Source organism: Sus scrofa, chromosome 2, assembly GCF_054392235.1.
Source record: "Sus scrofa isolate SSC_HxYL_T2T_F1_AM1 chromosome 2, Sscrofa_HxYL_maternal_Yorkshire_Landrace_v2.0, whole genome shotgun sequence".
Classification (NCBI taxonomy): Eukaryota; Metazoa; Chordata; class Mammalia; order Artiodactyla; family Suidae; genus Sus; species Sus scrofa.
The window spans coordinates 150,211,998-150,229,564 of record NC_139384.1 but is presented as its reverse complement, the minus strand read 5'-3'; the positions used below and the strand labels follow the sequence as shown (position 1 = coordinate 150,229,564).

Sequence of the window (17,567 nt, the reverse complement as noted above, 5' to 3'; positions counted from 1 at the left end):
AGGAGTACATGTGTCTTTTCGAGTCTTGGTTTCCTCTGGATGGATGCCCAGGAGTGGGATTGCTGGATCAAATGGTAGTTCTATTTTTCATTTTCTGAGGACTCTTCATCCTGTTTTCCACAGTGGTTGCACCAATTTACAATCCCACCAACAGTGTACTAGGGTTCCTTTTTCTCCACACCCTCTCCAGCACCTGTTGTTTGTAGACTTTTTGATGATGGCCATTCTGGCCAGTGTAAGGTGGTACCTCATAGTGGTTTTGATTTGTATCTCTCTAATAATGAGTCATGTTGAGCATCTTTTCATGTGTTTTTGGGCTATCTGTATGTCTTCTTTGGAGAACTGTCTATTTAGATCTTCTGCCCATTTTTTGATGGGGTTGTTTGCTTTTTTTTGGTATGGAGCTGCAGAAGGTGTTTATAAATTTTGGAGATGAATCCATTGTCAGTTGATTCACTTGCGAAGATTTTCTCCCATTCTGTGGGTTGTCTTCATTTTGTTTAGGGTTTCCTTTGCTGTGCAGAAACTTTTAAGTTTGATTAGTGCCCACTTGTTTTTGTTTTTATTGTCATTACTCTAAGAGGTGGATCTGAGATGTTGCTGTCATTTATGTCAGAGAGTGTTTGGCCTATGTTTTCCTCTAAGAGTTTTATAGTGTCCGGTCTTATATCTAGGTCTTGAATCCATTTTGAATTTATTTTTGTGTATGGTATTAGGGAGTGTTCTGATTTCATTCTTTTCCATGTGGCTGTCTGGTTTTCCTAGCACCACTTATTGAACAGGCTGTCTTTTCTCCATTGTATCTTCTTGCCTCCTTTGTCAGAGATTAGTTGACTGTAGGTGCATGGGTTGAATTCTGGGCTTTCTATCCTGTTCCACTGATCTCTGTTTCTGTCTTTGTGCCAGTACCATGTGGTTTTGATGATGGTTGCTTTGTAGTATAGTCTGAAGCCCAGGAGCCTGATTCCTCCAGCTCCATGTTTCTTTCTCAGGATGCCTTTGGCTATTCTGGGTCTTTTGTGCTTCCAAAGAAACTTTAAAATATTTTGTTTGAGTTCTGTGACAAATGTCCTTGGTAATTTGATAGGGATTGCATTGAATCTGTAGATTGCCTTAGGTAGTATGGTCATTTTGATAATATTAACTCTTCCAATCCACAAGCATGGTATATCTTTCCATCTGTTTGTGTCGTCTTTGATTTCTTTCATCAGTGTCTTATAGTTTTCAGAGTACAGGTCTTTTGTCTCTTTAGGTAGGTATACTGCTAGATATTTTATTCTTTTTGATGTGATGGTAAATGGGATTGCTTCCCTAATTTCTCTTTTTGATCTTTCATTGTTAGTGTATAGAAATGCTGTCGATTGCTGAGTATTAATTTTGTATCCTGTGACTTTGCCAAATTCATGGATGAGCTCCAACAGTTTTCTGGTAGCGTCTTTAGGATTCTCTAGGTGTAGTATCGTGTCATCTGCAAATAGGGATAGTTTTACTTCTTCCTTTCCAATTTGGATTCCTTTTATCTCTTTTACTTTTCTGATTGATGTGGCTAGGACTTCCAAAACTATGTTGAGTAGTGGTGAGAGCGGACATCTTTGTCTTGTTCCTGACCTCAGTGGGAATTCCTTCAGCTTTTCACCATTGAGAATGATGTTAGCTGTGGGTTTGTCATATAGCCTTTATGATGTTGAGGTAGGTTCCCTCTGTGCCCAATTTCTGAGGTTTTTTTTTTTTTTTTTTTTTTTTTTTTTAAATCAGAAATGGGTGTTGGATTTTGTCAAAGGCTTTTTTTGCATCTATTGAGAGGATCATGTGATTTTTATTCTTCAGTTTGTTAATGTGGTGTATCACACTAATTGGTTTGTGTATATTGAAGAAAACTTGCATCCCTGGGATAATTCCCACTTGTTCATGATGTACAATCCTTTTAATGTATTGTTGGATGCAGTTTGCTGGTATTTTGTTGAGGATTTTTGCATCAATGTTCATCAGTGAAATTGGCCTGTAATTTTATTTTGTTATGGTATCTTTGTCTGGTTTTGGTACCAGGGTGATGGTGGCCTCATAGAATGAGTTTGGGAGTATTCCTTCCTCTGTGATTTTTTGGAATGGTTTCAGAAGAATAGGTGTTAGCTCTTCTCTAAGGGTTTGGTAGAATTCGCCTGTGAAGCCATCTGGTCCTGGACTTTTGTTTGTTGGAAGTTTTTAAATCACAGTTTCAGTTTCAGTTCTTGTGATGGGTCCATTCATCTTTTCTATTTCATCTCGGTTTAGTCTTGGAAGATTGTACTTTTCTAAGAATTTGTCCCTTTCTTCTAGGTTTTCGTTTTTATTGGCATATAGCTGCATATAGTAGTCTCTTATGATCCTTTGTATTTCTGTGATGTGCGGTGTTACTTCTCCTTTTTCATTTCTAATCTTATTGATTTGAGTCCTCTCTCTTTTTTTCTTGATAAGTGTGGCTAAGGGTTTATCCATTTTGTTGATCTTTTCCAAGAACCCTCTTTTCATTTCATCGATCTTTTCTATGGTTTTCTTTGTTTCTACTTCATTGATTTCTGCTCTGATCTTTATGATTTCTTTCCTTCTACTAACTTTAGGTCTTGTCTGTTCTTCTCTCTCGAGTGCTTTCGATATAAAGTTAGCTTGTTTATTTGCGCTTTTTCTTGTTTCCTGAGGTGGTCTTGTATTGCCGTAAACTTTCCCCTTGGAATGGCTTTTGCTGCATCCTATAGGTTTGGGAGTGTTGTGTCTTTGTTTTCATTAGCACGTAGGTATTTTTAAATTTCCTCTTTGATTTCTTCAGTGATCCATTGGTTGTTTAGTAGCATGTTGTTTAGTCTCCCCGTGTTTGTGTTTTTTGCAGTTTTTTTCTTGTTGTTGATTTCCAGTTGTATAGCGTTGTGGTTGGAAAAGATGCTTGACGTGATTTCAGTTTTCTTAAAGTTACCGAGGTTGGATTTGTAGTCCAGGATGTGATCAATCTTAGAGAATGTTCCACGTGCACTTGAGAAGAATGTGTATTCTGTTGCTTTTGGATGGAATGTCCTATAAATATCTGTGAAGTCCATCTGGTTCAGTGCATCATTCAGGGCCTGTGTTTCCTTACTGATTTTCTGTGTGGTTGATCTGTCCATTGCTGTCAGTGGGGTGTTAAAGTCCCCCACTATAATTGTGTTGTTGTTGATTTGTCCTTTTAAGGTTGTTAGCAGTTGCCTTATATATTATGGTGAACCTGTGTTGGGTGTGTAGATATTTAAAATTGTTATATCTTCTTCTTGGATTGATCCTTTGATCATTATGTGACGACCTTCTTTGTCCCTTAAAATATTCTTCATTTTAAAGTCTATGTTGTCTGATATGAGTATTGCTGCTCCAGCTTTCTTTTGATTCCCATTTGCATGGACTATTTTCTTCTATCCTCTCACTTTCAATTTGTATGTGTCCCTAGAAGTGAAGTGGGTCTCTTGAAGACAGCATATATGTGGGTGTTGTTTTTGTATTCATTCAGCCAGTCTGGGTGTTTTGGTTGGGGCATTAACATTTAAGGTAATTATTGATATGTATGTTCTTATTGCCATTTTGTTAATTGTTTTGGATTTTTTTGTTGTTGCACTTTTTTCTTCCCTTCTTCTCTTGTTCTCTCCTCTTGTGGTTTGATGACTATCTTTTGTGTTGTATTTTGAGTTGATTTTTCTTTGTTTGTGTATCAATTGTAGATTTTTGGTTTACAGTTATTCTGAAGTTTTGATATAATAGTCTATATACATATGAGATTGTTTTAAGCTGTTGGTCTCTTAATTGCATGTGCATCTCCATTGTCCTGCATTTGTACCCACCTCTTCTCATAATTTCTGAGTTTGGTGGCATAATTGTGTGTGGATGATTTCATATCTTTACTGTATATATACCTTTACTGATGAGCCTCGTCGTTTGCGGTATTTTTGTTTCTGTTTGTGACCTTTTCTTTTCTGCCTAGCAAAGTTCCTTTAGTATTTGTTGTAAGGCTGGTTCATTGGTACTGTATTCTCTCAGCTTTTGCTTATCTGTAAAGCTTTTGATTTCTCCTTCAAATCTGAATGAGAGCCTTGTTGGGTAAAGTAATTGTGGTTGGAGCTTTTTTTCTTTCATCACATTAAGTATAAAATGCCACTCCCTTCTGGCCTGCAGAGTTTCAGCTGAAAATCTGCTGATAACCTTTTTGGGGTTCCCTTGTATGTTATTTGTTTCTTTTCCCTAGCTGCTTTCAAGATTTTCTCTTTGTCTTTAATTTTGGTTAGTTTGATTAAAGGTGTCTTAGGGTATTCTTCCTTGGATTTATTTTATATGGTGTTTGTTGTGCTTCCTGGATTTGAGTGGGTGGTTCCTTTCCCATGTTAGGGAAGTTTTTGGCTATTATTTCTTGGAATATTTTTCTGTCCCCTACGCTGTGTCTTCTCCTTCTGGCACCCCTGTAAAACGGATGTTGGTTTAATGTTGTCCCAGAGTTCTCTGAGACTCTCTTCATTTGTTTTCAATGTTTTTTCTCTTTTCTGTTCCACATTCGTAATTTCATCCTCCACCTCGCTTATTCATTCTTCTGCCTCTGTTAGCTGCTTCTAGTGAATATTTTATTTCAGTTATTTTCTTTTGCATATCTTCTTACTTAAGTTTTATATCTTGTAGCTCTTTGCTTAGTGTTTCCTGTAAGTTATCCATGTTTGCCTGTAGTTTATTTCCAATGTATTGCATCGTCTTCAGCATCAACAAGTCTTTTTCCTGGAGGCCGAGAATCTCTTCATCACTTAGCTGATTTTCTGGGGTTTTTCCTTTCTCCCTCATCTGAGTTATAGTTCTCTGTCTTTTCATTTTTATAGGTTTTTGGTGTGGTGACCTTTTTACAGATAATAGAGTTGTAGCCTCTCTTACTTCTGGCGTTTGCCCCCCTTGTAGCTGAAGTTGGTACAGGGGCTTGCTGTAGGCATCCTGATGGGAGGGGCTGATGCCTGCCCACTCGTAGGTGGAGCTGATTCCTATCTCTTTGGTGGGTGGGGCTTAGTCTCTGGGTGAGATTAGAGGTGGCTGTGTGCCTGAGGGGTCTTTAGGCAGCCTGTTTACTGATGGGCAGGGCTGTGATCCTGCCTGGATTGTTGAATGCCCTGGGGCTTCTCAGTGCTGACTGATGGGTGGAGACCGATTTTTCCCAAAATACCCACCTCCAGAGAAAGGCATGCTGCTGAATATGCCCAAGAGCTGTGCTTCCAATATCCTTGCCTCACAAAAAGCCACATTCACCCCTGTTTTCCCAGGAGGTTCTCCAAGAACTGCAGTCAGGTTTGACCCACATTCCTATTGAGACTTTGCTTTGCCCTGGAACCCAGTACATGTGAAAGTCTGTGTGCATCTTTCAAGAATGGGGTCTCCATTTCCCCCAGTCCCTTGAAGCTCCTGTGCACAAGCCCTACTGGCCTTCAATGACAGATGCTCTGGGGGCTCTTTCTCCCAGTGCCAGAGCCCCACACGTGAGTTTGATGTGGGGCTCAGAACTCTCACTCCTGTAAGTGAGTCTCTGTGAACCAGTTAGTTTCCAGTCTGTGGGGCTTCCCACCTGGGGAGGTATGGGGTTGTTTATATCATGAAATCGCCCCTCCTACTTCTTGATGTGGCCTCCTCCTTGTTTCCTGGAGTAGGATATCTTTTTTAAGGCTTCTGGTCCATTTGAGTGAAGATTGCTCAGGCTTTAGTTGTGAATTTTGTTGTTTTTAGGAGAGAAGTTGAGCTCCAGTCCTTCTATTCCTCCATCTTAATCCCATCCTCCTAATGCATTTGTAAATGTGATAGTTTTCTTTACTTCTCTTTCAGGTACTCTGTTATTAGTGTATAGAAATGCAACAGATTTTTGTGTATTTTGGGGGGGGTCTTCTTCGGGTCACACCCGCAGCATGATTCAGTTTTGGCGGGCTCTAAGTCTCTAGAAAGTTGTCCATTTCTTCTAGGTTTTAACAGTTGTTAGCATACAATTGTTCATAGTATTAACCTGTTACCAAAACCAGACGGGGATGCCACAAGAAAAAAATTATGGACCTATATCCCTGATGAACATAGTTGCAAAATATTAACTAAACAAATTCAGCAATACATTAAGAGATCATATACCATGATTATGTGGGATTTATTCCAGGGTTACAAGAATGGTTCAGCATCTGCAAAGCATTCTTATGGAATACCACATTAATAACATGAAGGGTAAAAATCATCTTAATAGAAGCAGAAAAAGCATTTGACAAAATTCAGCATCCATTTATGATAAAAAAAACTCTTAACAAAATACTTCAGCATAGTTAAGACCATATATGCCAAGCCTACAACTAACATACTCAGTGGTGAAAAGCAGGAGACTTTTCCTCTAAGATCAGAAACAAGACAGGGATGTTCACTTTCACCACTTTTTTTTCTTTTAAATTTTCTTTTTTTCTTTTTTCTTTTTTTTTTTTTTTTGTCTTTTTCTCTTTTTTGCTTTTTAGGGCCGCACCTGCAGCTTGTGGAAGTTCCCAGGCTAGGGGCTGAATCAGAGATACAGCTTCCGGCCTACACCACAACAGTAGCAATGTGGGATCCAAGCCACATCTTTGACCTACATCACAACTCATGGCAATGCTGGATCCTTAACCTGCTGAGTGATGCCAGGGATTGAACCCACATCCTCATGGATACTAGTGGGATTTGTTTGCAGTGCACCACAATGGGAACTCCACTTTAACCACTTTTATTCAATATGGTATTGGAAGTCCTAGCAAAGCAATTCATCAAGAAAAAGAAGTAAAAAGCATCCAAACTTGTGAATGCTTGGAAATAAAACTATCACTATTTGCAGATGACATGGTATTATATATAGAAAACCCTAAAGACTCTTATCAAAAAAAACTATCAAAGCTAATAAACGAATTCAGTAAAGTTGCAAGATACAAAGTCAATATACAAAAATCTGTTGTGTTTTTGTTCACTTCACATTTAAAACAAGGATAAACAGCCTCTTCCCACAGAGTTGTCGTGAGGATTAAATGAGAAGGGTGTGTGTTAAGTCATGAGTGCAGAGTCTGCCCAGAGTAAACAGTCAAAGTGTGGGAGCTGTTATTACTGTTCGGGGGTTATTATCTCACGTCCAAGTTCATGAGGGACATGAAGAATTTTTTTACATATATAATGATTTTTATTTTTTTTCCATTATAGCTGGTTTACAGTGTTCTGTCGATTTTCCACTGTACAGCATGGTGACCCAGTGCTATTCACAGTAGCCAAGACATGGAAACAACCCAAATGTCCATCAACAGACGATTTGATTAGAAAGATGTATATATACACAATGGAATACTACTCAGACATAAAAAAGCACAAGAGAACTTTTTAAAGTGCAGCTCAGATGGCCTGGGTCATCATCCTCTTGAATATACTCAGAGAGCACTGCTTCTTCTGCACAGGAGGAGTCCTGAGGGAAGCCGGCCATTACTGTGGATAAGATGTTGTTCTCTTTACCTTTTGGTGTCTTCAGACCTCATGTTCTTTTTCATTTTCTGCGTGGCTGCCTGTGCTGGGGACACTCTAAGCAGCTAGCTACAGGGAGAGACTACCTATCAAGTGGTCCAGAATCTGAGGGGATGTTTTGGTGATATGGGTGTGGGTGGGCCTTAATTTAGCTTTGGTCTTGCCTGCTCCTTGGTGACCTGTTGGTTATAGTGACCTCTGAATGGCTCAGGAGGGGCCCAAGGCTGTGCTTCCTGACTCAGGATATCCTGGCTGACTTTCTTCTTGACCTCAAAACCAAGGACTCATGGAGCTATGGTTTGGCAGCCCTGGCATCGGCAATGCTGATGGTTACTCAGTGCTTATTAAAGCCCAGCCTCTCTGCTAAGTGCTTGATAGTCTTTCACTCCAAAACCTGACAACCCTGAGAGGTCAGTGCTATTATTAGCTTCTTTTTACAGATGAAGAAGTTGAGACTTCTAAAGTACCTTGCTTAGGGTAATGTTTCTGATAAGCACTTTCAGACCCTGGTCTGCTTGATTCTAATAATCTTAGCTCCTTTCTCTGTGGTCTTTCTGTTTTGCTGTGCATTAGAGTCATCTGTGGAGTTCATTACACTTCCTGCTCCTTGGGCCCTAATTCTATAGGTGTAAGGTAGACCCTGGTACTGTAGTGTTTTCTTTCTTTCCAATTTATTGAGGTGTAATTTACATAAAATTCACCTATTTATGTGTCTAGTTTGATAAAATGTAGTAGTTGTATACAGTTGTGTAAGTAGCATCACAGTCAGGATATGGGACAACTCTATCACCCCCAAAAGTCCTTGTGCCTTTTGATCCCCTACAAATTTTTTTCTTTTTAGGTTCACACCCACGGCACATTGAGGATCCCAGGCTAGGGGTCTAATCGGAGCTGCAGCTGCCGGTTTGTGCCACAGAAACACTGGAGTTGAGCCACACCTTCAACCTACACCATAGCTCATGACAATGCTGGATCTTTAAGCCACTGAATGAGGCCAGGGATTGAACTGGCATCCTCATGGATACTAGTCGGGTTCGTTACTACTGAGCCACAGTGGGAGCTCCTTGATGCCTGCAGTTTAACCAGCTGGGCAGACGGTTCTGATGTACCTCTGGGTGTGAGCCCACAGTTTGTGTTATGGTGCCTGCAAATTTGAGAAACCGAAGATCTGGAGAAGGAGGATAAAAGCAAGAAAAGAAGAAAAAGACACTTGGAAGAATGATTGACCTTGCTGTTTCCAGATAAGCTGTGCTATACAGACTTCTTGTGGAGAGAGGGAGTGTGGAGGAGAAAGCCCTTTAGACCAAATGCTAAAAAAAGTTTCTCTTCTAACATGGTTTTTATCTCAGTCCCATTGACCTGGAGGATTCTGAACAAAGTTGGTGTGCATGTCTGGTTAAATTTCTTTGGGATGGAGAGGTGGGGCCGCTAGGTACTACTAGTAAGCAGTGGGAGAAGCTTTGGACATGGGAGGGAGACACTGCTGTTGGAAATTCCAAGGATGGGACCTCTTCCTCCAGGCAGACACTACTTTGGTTCCTTTAACTTTCGGGAAAATTAGCATAGAGCAAACTGATTCAGGCTGTGGCCCAGAGAACATTTGGATAATAAGGTGGAAAATGCGGAGTGTAATTCTGACAAGTGGAGAGGATTAGGATGGCAACTTTGTGCCTAGAGACTTTGATTCTTGGCCCAGCTCCGGCTCTGGTTTTGCTTGATGGCTACTCCCTCCTTTCCTTCCTCCCTCCCTTGCTCCTTCCCTCCCTTTTTTTTAGGGCCGCGCCAGCAGCATATGGAAGTTCCCAGGTTAGGGGTCGAATCAGAGCTACAGCTCTTGGCCTACACCACAGCCACAGCAACACCAGATCCGAGCCGCATCTGGGACCTTATACTGCAGCTCACGGCAACGCCAGATCCCTGACCCACTGAGCGAAGCCAGGGACTGAACCTGAATCCTCATGGATATTAGTTGGATTCATTTCTGCTGCACCACAACAGGAACTCCGGCTTTGCTTTTCTTGTTGTCCTTCTCTGAGTAGTCTCTGTTCAGCTTACTTCTCATGGATGGAGTGAGTGGGGAATAAGCTGTGCAATATGGTTTCAACACACATGTTGTAGCGACATTGGTTAGAGCTGCAAAATTAGGTGGCAAAAGAAATTCTGTCAAAATTCCATACAGGCTCTCAGTAGTTATATATTGAAACCTGAACGTGCTCAACCCTTCAGTATTTTCTGACCTTTTAAAATTTTTTCTCTGGCTTGTTAGATGTGACACTAACCCCCTTTCCTATCTGAAGCCGTTGTGAATGAGGGTACGAGGTTGCTAGAGACTCATTCTCATGTCCCTCTTATGAGTCACTCCCTCGTCTTCTAGGTGGATGTCCACACTCCGGCATGGATGCTGGGATTCACTTTCCTCATTTGTGATGTTCAGCTTCTAGTTTCTGTGATTCACCTCAGGAGGAAATATCTGGAGCAGAGCCACAAGGCTGTTTAGAAGTGGATGGGACCGAGAGGGAGAAAGGCACGAGGCGTATTGTTGTGAAAGGAAGAAGTGGCGATATGGGGCTTTAGGGTGTAAAGAAAACCACTTGGGCAGCTTCTAACTTGAGAAAGGATGTGTTTGAGTCATGGAGGACATTGTGCTGTCGGGGCAGGGGGTGATCTTTGAGAGTAACACACTAGCCAGTTTGAACTCAGGAGGGTGTGTAAAGTTGCTCTTAGTTTTTGTTACTTCAGTGTCCAGCCTCCCCTCCCTATGGTCTCAGTGTTTTCTGGCAGTGAAGGAATCTAACAGGTCAAAATTATAACTATAATAGGTTTACTAAGCTCCCTCATACTTTTACATATATCCTGTTATCCTCCCTAAAGCCCCTTCAAAACATTATAGAGTCGGTAAAATTTTTTTCTTTTCTTTTTTTTTAATTTTTTTTTTCTTTTTATTTAGGACACTAATGGCAGGCAGCTTTTTTTTTTTTTTTTTTTTTTTTTTTGCTATTTCTTGGGCCCCTCCCGCGGCATATGGAGGTTCCCAGGCTAGGGGTCGAATCGGAGCTGTAGCCTCCGGCCTGTGCCAGAGCCACAGCAACGCAGGATCCGAGCCGCATCTGTAACCTACACCACAGCTCACGGCAACGCCAGATCATTAACCCACTGAGCAAGGGCAGGGATCGAACCCGCAACCTCATGGTTCCTAATCGGATTCGTTAACCACTGCGCCACGACGGGAACTCCAAAATTTTTTTCTTAAACAATCTTACAGATTACTCTAATGAGAAGAAAAATGGAACATTTAAGGTATTTTTTGAGTCATGTGATTTTTAGAGCTGAAAGAGACTCTAGAGATTTGTCTGATCTGACCTTATACTATAGTTGAGGGGCTGAGGTCCAGAGTGGAAAAAAGATTTACTAAAAGTCACTCAACCAGCTGGTGGTAGTATGGATCCTGAAACGCACAGATGTGACACAGAGGATTTCCAGAATAGAGATGCTTGTGTATCATGTTTTCCAGAAGGATCCAGGAAGCTTCTTAACCCATTTCTGTGGCTAATCAAGCACCAGTGGCTGATTGCCCTGGTTACCTCTGTGCCCTTGACTATGGCTGCGACATACAGACTGGTCTCCAGCATGCCCCAACATTATGTTTCGGCATTAGATTGGTCAGAACTGAGGTTCAGCGACTGGAGATTTCAGGGTGCCAGAGGTCCTTGGCTGGAGATGGGGATTCAGTGGGAGACTTAGTGGTTGGAGCCATAGCTTAAGTCAGATTGCACCACAGCAGGCTTTAGGAAGATATTTTAGGGGTGCTGCTGTGAAATGTGTGGGCTTCAGTATGGCCTAGGGGAAGTAAACATATGTGGTGTCTATTGTGATGGCTCTACTGAAGTTTAGCCTCTTGTAGTAAAGTAGTGTTTGCTTTGGTTCCCTTTTTCTCATTTCTCTCTGTATTCTTCTTGGTTCTCTCTGGCTCTTTCCCCTTCCTTCTCTCCCCTTAATGGCCTCTCAGAGCTACTGTGATTTTGGGAGAGGGATTTGGAAAATGAGCTGTGACCTACAAGTCGGTTTCCCCAGGTGGATAAACTCCACTGTAAGCCACAGAGGGGCCTCCTCATTCCAGCAATCTGGCCAGGCTGAGAGACTCACAGCCTATGGGGGCAGAGGAAGCGGGTGGGGGCCAGTATTTCTGGGGCTAGTGAGGAACTGTCTGAGTCTTTGCAGTCTGGGCAGTGGAGACAGGAGGCCCTGGGGTGGGCTAGTCTCCTGGGCTGGGGATGCCTGGGCAGATGTGGAAGCAGCTGGAAAGGTGGCTCTGCAGTTGGGTCGCTGGAGCTGCGCTGTTCCTAGGAGACGGAGGAGCAGCAAGCCTGCGGGGGGAGGGGGAGCAAGTGGGTTGCTGCTTTTAGCAGCTGAAAGGACTGCAGGGAGCTCTGGGTAAGACGTTTGCTGCTGCTGCTGCTGCTGCTGCTTCTGCGGTAGAAGCTGCCGCGAGTAAGTCAGAGGAAGGAGGATCGAGAGGGAGGAGGCTTCGTTTGCAGCCATGCTGAATCACTGTTGCTGATCAGATCTCCCGCTGGTTGGCTGGAAGAACTGAGAACAGAGCTAGGATCCTCTGAGGCTTATGCAAAGCTCAGCGGCTACCACCCCGGCTGGGCCTCGCACAATGGAGGGTGAAAGGTATGTATGTATAAGCGTGTGTGTGTGTGTGTGTGTGTGTGTGTGTGTGTGTGTGGTGTGTGTGTGTGTGTGTGTGTGTGTGTGTGTGTGTGTACACGCGCTCACGCATGCTCTCAGTGCAGTCACCAGCTTTTGTGTTGTCGTTGGTTAGGCAGGGTCGGAAGACCTGGCTACTGATGGATCCCAGCAGACGGCAGAGTCCGAGCAGGGAAGCCCCTTTCTCCAGAGATCTGGCTTCCGCAGAGGCAGGTCTGGGTTTGCTGGGCAGTGGAGCAGCCTGAAAGAAGGGACTTCCTGGCTCATGTTCGGGAATAGTTTCAGCTTCAGCTGAATCAGGATCGCCTTTCTCATGCTGTTTCAAGGAGGCGTTTCCCTTTCCTGGCCACTTTCCCGGGGTGTTTTTTTTTTGGTGGGGGTTTTTTGATGTCATAGCAGGGTTGGCCTGGCATAGAGTGCTTGCATTTTCACTCTGAAATGCTTACATCGTCAACAAGCGTGCTGATGTCTTTCCTAAAAGTGTGTGTGTGTGTGTGTGTGTGTGTGTGTGTACGTACCGGTATATACACACAAATTCAACTAAGAAGGGGAGAAAGCCATTCAGGTGACATTTGCTCAGAACTTTCCTTTGCATTGAAAAGTTTGTGGGATGGTATGGGAAGTTATAGTCTTTAGAGAAACTCCTGCTCCTTCCATAAAATGAACAGAAGGGAATTTAAGTACTTCTGCTGAGTTTAATCTAACTAGCGAGGGGTTGTTTTCTGGCAGGCACATGCATTTTAATAAATTTCTGAGGATCTGGTTCTTTGATTATGAAGGTGCTCAGTGCTGTGCGGGGGCGGGTCATTCCTCTGCATGCTCAACCGTCTCCTCTTCATTCTGTGGGGCTGTGACTGGTAGAGAGCAAGGCTTGCCATTTTCGTTGAGGTGAGGAGACTGCAGGAGAGGTCAGGCCCTGGCTGTGGACCACTGAGGAAGGAGGGCTGCTGCTCTGAGTTGCCAGGTTGATTCAGATGGTAACCAGGTGCTTGAATGGTAACAGGCTCACCTAACTCAACACTGTCTGGAGAGTACCCCAATAAACTCTTTGGCATGGATTGTCCCAATTCTTGAGGCCCTGAGGCACCATGTTTCTCGTTGTAACTCCCAGGAAGACTGGGGCTTTTCAGGCTGAGTGTGCTGCTGGCACAGCCTTTGCTTGGGTGCTTTACAGCAGGAGCTTAACGCTGGACTCCATGTAGCCTGCCTGGCAGCAGAGCATCCAAAAGCCTGCTTCTTGGGGCACAGGTAGGCAGTGTCCTCACCTTTTCCTGTTGATCTGATGGCTCACAGAGGGCAGGAGGGACGTGAATGGAGGTTTGGAGATTCTAGACGAGGCCTTTTTACTTGCATATTGGGGCTAAGAGGTCCATGTAAAACTAGCAGCAGCAGAATTGTGTTCTTAGTTTTGTGTCCAGAAATATAATGAGTCCTTGGCCTCTGGGAGCTCTCTAGTTCTTCAGCACTGGTGCCTCTCAGCTGGGATGGCTGATGTCTCTGGCATTACAACGCCTAGTTTTTACACACGTTCTTTTGCTTTTCTCCTACCCAGGGCAGAGAAATCCAAACCATGCAGCTTCCAGTGTTAGCCGGGTCACCCAGCTCACTACCTTTTGTTTCTACTCCAGTACCACTTACCCTTCCAGCACTCAAGTCTTCTGAAATCAGGCTCCATTCCCAACGCTCACCCATTCCCCTCCAAAGAGATCTGTGGGTCTCTTTTGTGATCGCCATCCAGCCTGTATTCTACTCCATCCAGCCTCAGATCCTTAGCTTCCAGAGTTCATTTTGCCTGGAATACTTTTTCCTTCCTCTTTTCCAAAAGTTATTCATCTTTCAAGGCTGTTCTAAAATTCCTCTTTGCTTGCAAAGCTAAGCTCCTTAGTCCTGGCAGATGTTCTTCCTAATTCCAGTACCTGTAGTTTGTATCTCATAGTTGGGGACTGAATAATAGGCCCACCCACCAGACAGTTTTATGCTTTTGTTTCGTGAATCTTATGAGTCCCCAAACTTGGAGAGGTCCTCGAGGGCAAGGACAGTATCTTTACCTCTGAATACTGCACATTAACTTCTGTGTGGCTGCACACATAGTAGGTGCTAGATAATTATTTGCTGATGAGCTGATGACTTTTGGGGAAGCTCTGATAACCAAGAAGAAAGTTGGTGAGAGAGGTGATTGAAACCTTTGGCCAATAGGTTCATCCTTGGATATCAGCCGTATTATCTCAGCACGGGTAATTGACCCCATGGAATGCTTTGAGGTAGGGGGCAAAGAGGGGGAAGTAGCCTTGTTTCACAAGTTTTATGGGAAACTTAGGGCCAGAGAAGCTGAGTGACTGGCCTGGGATCACATGTCAGACCTCTGGAGACTGGAGGGATCCTGAGTCTGGTGCTTGTTCCACACTTAACCTGCTGAAGCTTAATTGGGGCTGTTTTTAAGCATTAGAATTTTTGAGCCAAGAGATTTCTAATGAACAGTTTTCTTTCTTTGCCATGAGGGTATGAAAATAACTTCTACCTTGAAAGGCTGTTCATTAAAAGCATGAGCTTTAGGGTAGCATAGTCCTTGTAGTGAATCTATTTCATAAACTGTATGACCTTGACTGTGTCACAGTTTTTCAGAGTTAATTTTCCATTTCGGTGTAAAGGGACAAAGCTCATATCTCATAGACTCGTTGTGAAGATCAAAGGCAATGTGGATAAAGCACCTAGTAAGTTTTTTCTGGCACAGGGTTACGTAATCAGTATGTGGTAATTGCTGTTGTTGGTGGTGTTTGTCTGTGGCCCTGTTGTACCCCATGGTTTGTGCTTGGATCCTACTCAAGGCTTATTTTAGGGCCTTCCTATGTTTACATCTGAATTGGATTGTGTGGGACCATTCCCATGAGAAAATGAGCAGGAACTTTCAGATCGTCATCTTGCATCCACCGAAACTGTCTCCTCACAGGAAGATACCACACAAGGCTTGGCACTTCCTCTTGTAGGTTTCACCAGCACCACTTTAATCCTGCCTTTTATAGACACCTTGAGGCTTCTGGAAGCTTTAGTGGCTTGGAACAATGAATGACTCCTTTGTTCAGGTACAAATCTTAAGAAGAACCTGTGCATTTGCCCTCACCTTTGCAGAACCCGCTGCATGTTCCAGCTCTCTGCTGGGCTTTCTGATGCCAAGTTTCCCGTCTCCCTCTGTGAAGAATCACTGTGGCTTGATCAGTCAGGTGAAGATGACTTTGCCTTCCATTTTGCACAGGAAAAGAGTTCCTGGCTCCCAGCTGATACAGTGATAAAGTGTGTGTGTGTGTGTGTGTGTGTGTGTGTGTGTGTGTGTGTGTGTGTGTGTGTGTGTGTGTAGAGCAGATAGGTAGTTGCTTTGGCTACTGGAATTTTCACTTCTGGACATCCATCTTGTGGAAGGATCATAGTAAGTCCCCAACTTATATGAGGTACCGAGAAAGGTCAAATTCATAGAAACAGAGAGTAGAATGGTGGTTTCCAGGGCTGTGGAGAGGGAGAAATGGAGAGTTATTGCTTAATGGGCATGGCCTTTCAATTCGGGAACATGAAAAACTTTTGGAAATGGATGGTTGCACAAGAACATAAACATATTTGAAGCCTCTGAACTATGCTCTTGACGATGGTTAAAACAGTACATTTCAAGTTGCATCTGTTTTACCACAGTTTAAAAAATGTCCATGCACAGTCTGGCATATCCACAGGAATTGCGGAGAATCACAACTTTTGGAAGAAGCATCACAAAAAGGGCAAGTTGGTTGTCCATTTTTCTTAAAATCGTGATGGTTTTCTGCATCGGAAGTGACCGGCCCCATGCTCCCAGCGCTGTGCGGGAAATCTGTGTGAGCTGTCCTTAGCGGGAGAATGGCTGGTCCTAATGGAGGAGAGCCTGCTCCTGGACCTCTCGGAGGTAATCTTTTCACCCTTGATCAGGAACAGAGATCTGACTTTCGAAAAAAACATGGTGCAGACAGCTGGTGCTCTCCAAACGCCGAGTTCTGCATTGCCCGATGTAACACTGGCAGGACCCCGGGAGGGGCACAGGCCGAGCGCCCTGGTCTTTCTCTCCTCCTGTCAGCCGTCTCCTCACCCCGGAAGACATGGTGGAAATTTCTCTAGACGTTTTTGGGCATCGCTTTTGCCTGAAGCGTGTGTGCATCTCAACCATGATGATTAAAACCAAATTTTCCATTTTGGAAGTACTATTTGGTGAAGCAAGGTTTACAACTGCAAGAAAACAAAATCAGTGGAAAGAAACCTCTTCATTTCCCCACACCCAGATTTGGGTTTTTAAGATTTTGCTTCTTGCTAGGTTTTAGATTGTTAAGACATATCCAGAAAAGAGTATTTTGGGGTAAGTTTTCTAAAGCAAGTGTTGCTTTATTTGATGAAATTTGCTGTCATGGAACTGGCCTAATTTTTTTTTTTTCTTTTTTGGATAAACCCTAAAACTAGGTTAGACGGAAAAGGACATTAATGAATGATGTGAAAAATAACTTGAACATATTTTGTTCTTAGATTTTTTTTCCCCTATCAAATAAATTCAGTGGTTGTCAAGTTAGAAATCTGTAACCTTTTATAATTTGAAAGGATTTTTCAGACTCTCAGCCCAATTTCCCAGACTTTTCTTTTTAACTTGTGAAAGTCTATTGTAGCTCCTATCAAAACCACACACATGGAAGAGCCCAGCTCTCCTATTCAAACCAAACAGAAGCTTGGCTTCCGAAATGCCACATAATGAGGGCCAAGTTTTTTCAGTCTTTCTCCTTGTCTAATTCTCTCTGTCTGAACTCAACCGTTTCTCTTAGGTTTTACATTTTTACACAGCCCACATAAGAGATCCCCCCCTGGGTTTTGAAGGAAACAAACAGTCTGTGAATAAGGACTCTTAGAATTGTGATTAGCGGCATACTTGTTCTTAAGCTTTTTTATGAGGGAGCACCTCGGAGGAAGGGCAGCAGCTGCTGGCCAGCTTTGATGAATCATGACCGGCTTGTGTGAAAATTCCAAGTTCAGTTCAATTAACAGTATCAACTCCAATCCACGCTGCGATTTCCCACGATAAGTGGAGTGAAATCGTGCTGAGTCTCAGGTTTCTGGTTTGGCTACACCACGAAGAAGCTGAGAGTGTGCAACCTTGGCCTGGTGGGCTGTGGACCCTATCCCACATCAGTGGACACGGATATCAACAGTGTAGGCCTTGGGGACACACAGGCCTGGGTTTGCCTGTCAGTTCTGTACTTAGTAGTTAACGTGGGGCTTTTGGGCAAGTTTTATCTCAGTGCCCCAGGAGAGGTAGTGCCTCACTGGGTTGTTCTGAAGGTAAA

General features: G+C 43.2%; 1 protein-coding gene across 23 annotated transcripts in view; it reads left to right on the top strand.

The window, feature by feature from the left end:
- The window catches only part of KLHL3 (kelch like family member 3), a 288,734-nt gene that overhangs the window by 157,753 nt on the left and 113,414 nt on the right, over positions 1 to 17,567 (top strand). For 7 of the 23 annotated variants that reach the window (XR_014838844.1, XM_013995147.3, XM_085014705.1 and 4 more), the window contains exon 1: positions 11,727 to 12,192. The exons of 9 other annotated variants lie outside the window; for them this stretch is intronic. Coding sequence is in view for 2 of the 14 variants with exons in the window: in XM_003123968.6 (XP_003124016.3) it covers positions 12,137 to 12,192 (56 nt within the window). In the remaining 12 variants the exon portion in view is untranslated. Of the gene's footprint in view, positions 1 to 11,726; positions 12,193 to 12,351; positions 16,151 to 17,567 lie in introns of those variants that run through there. 7 more of the 23 variants (XM_085014687.1, XM_085014698.1, XM_085014693.1 and 4 more) reach the window with 5 other exon arrangements.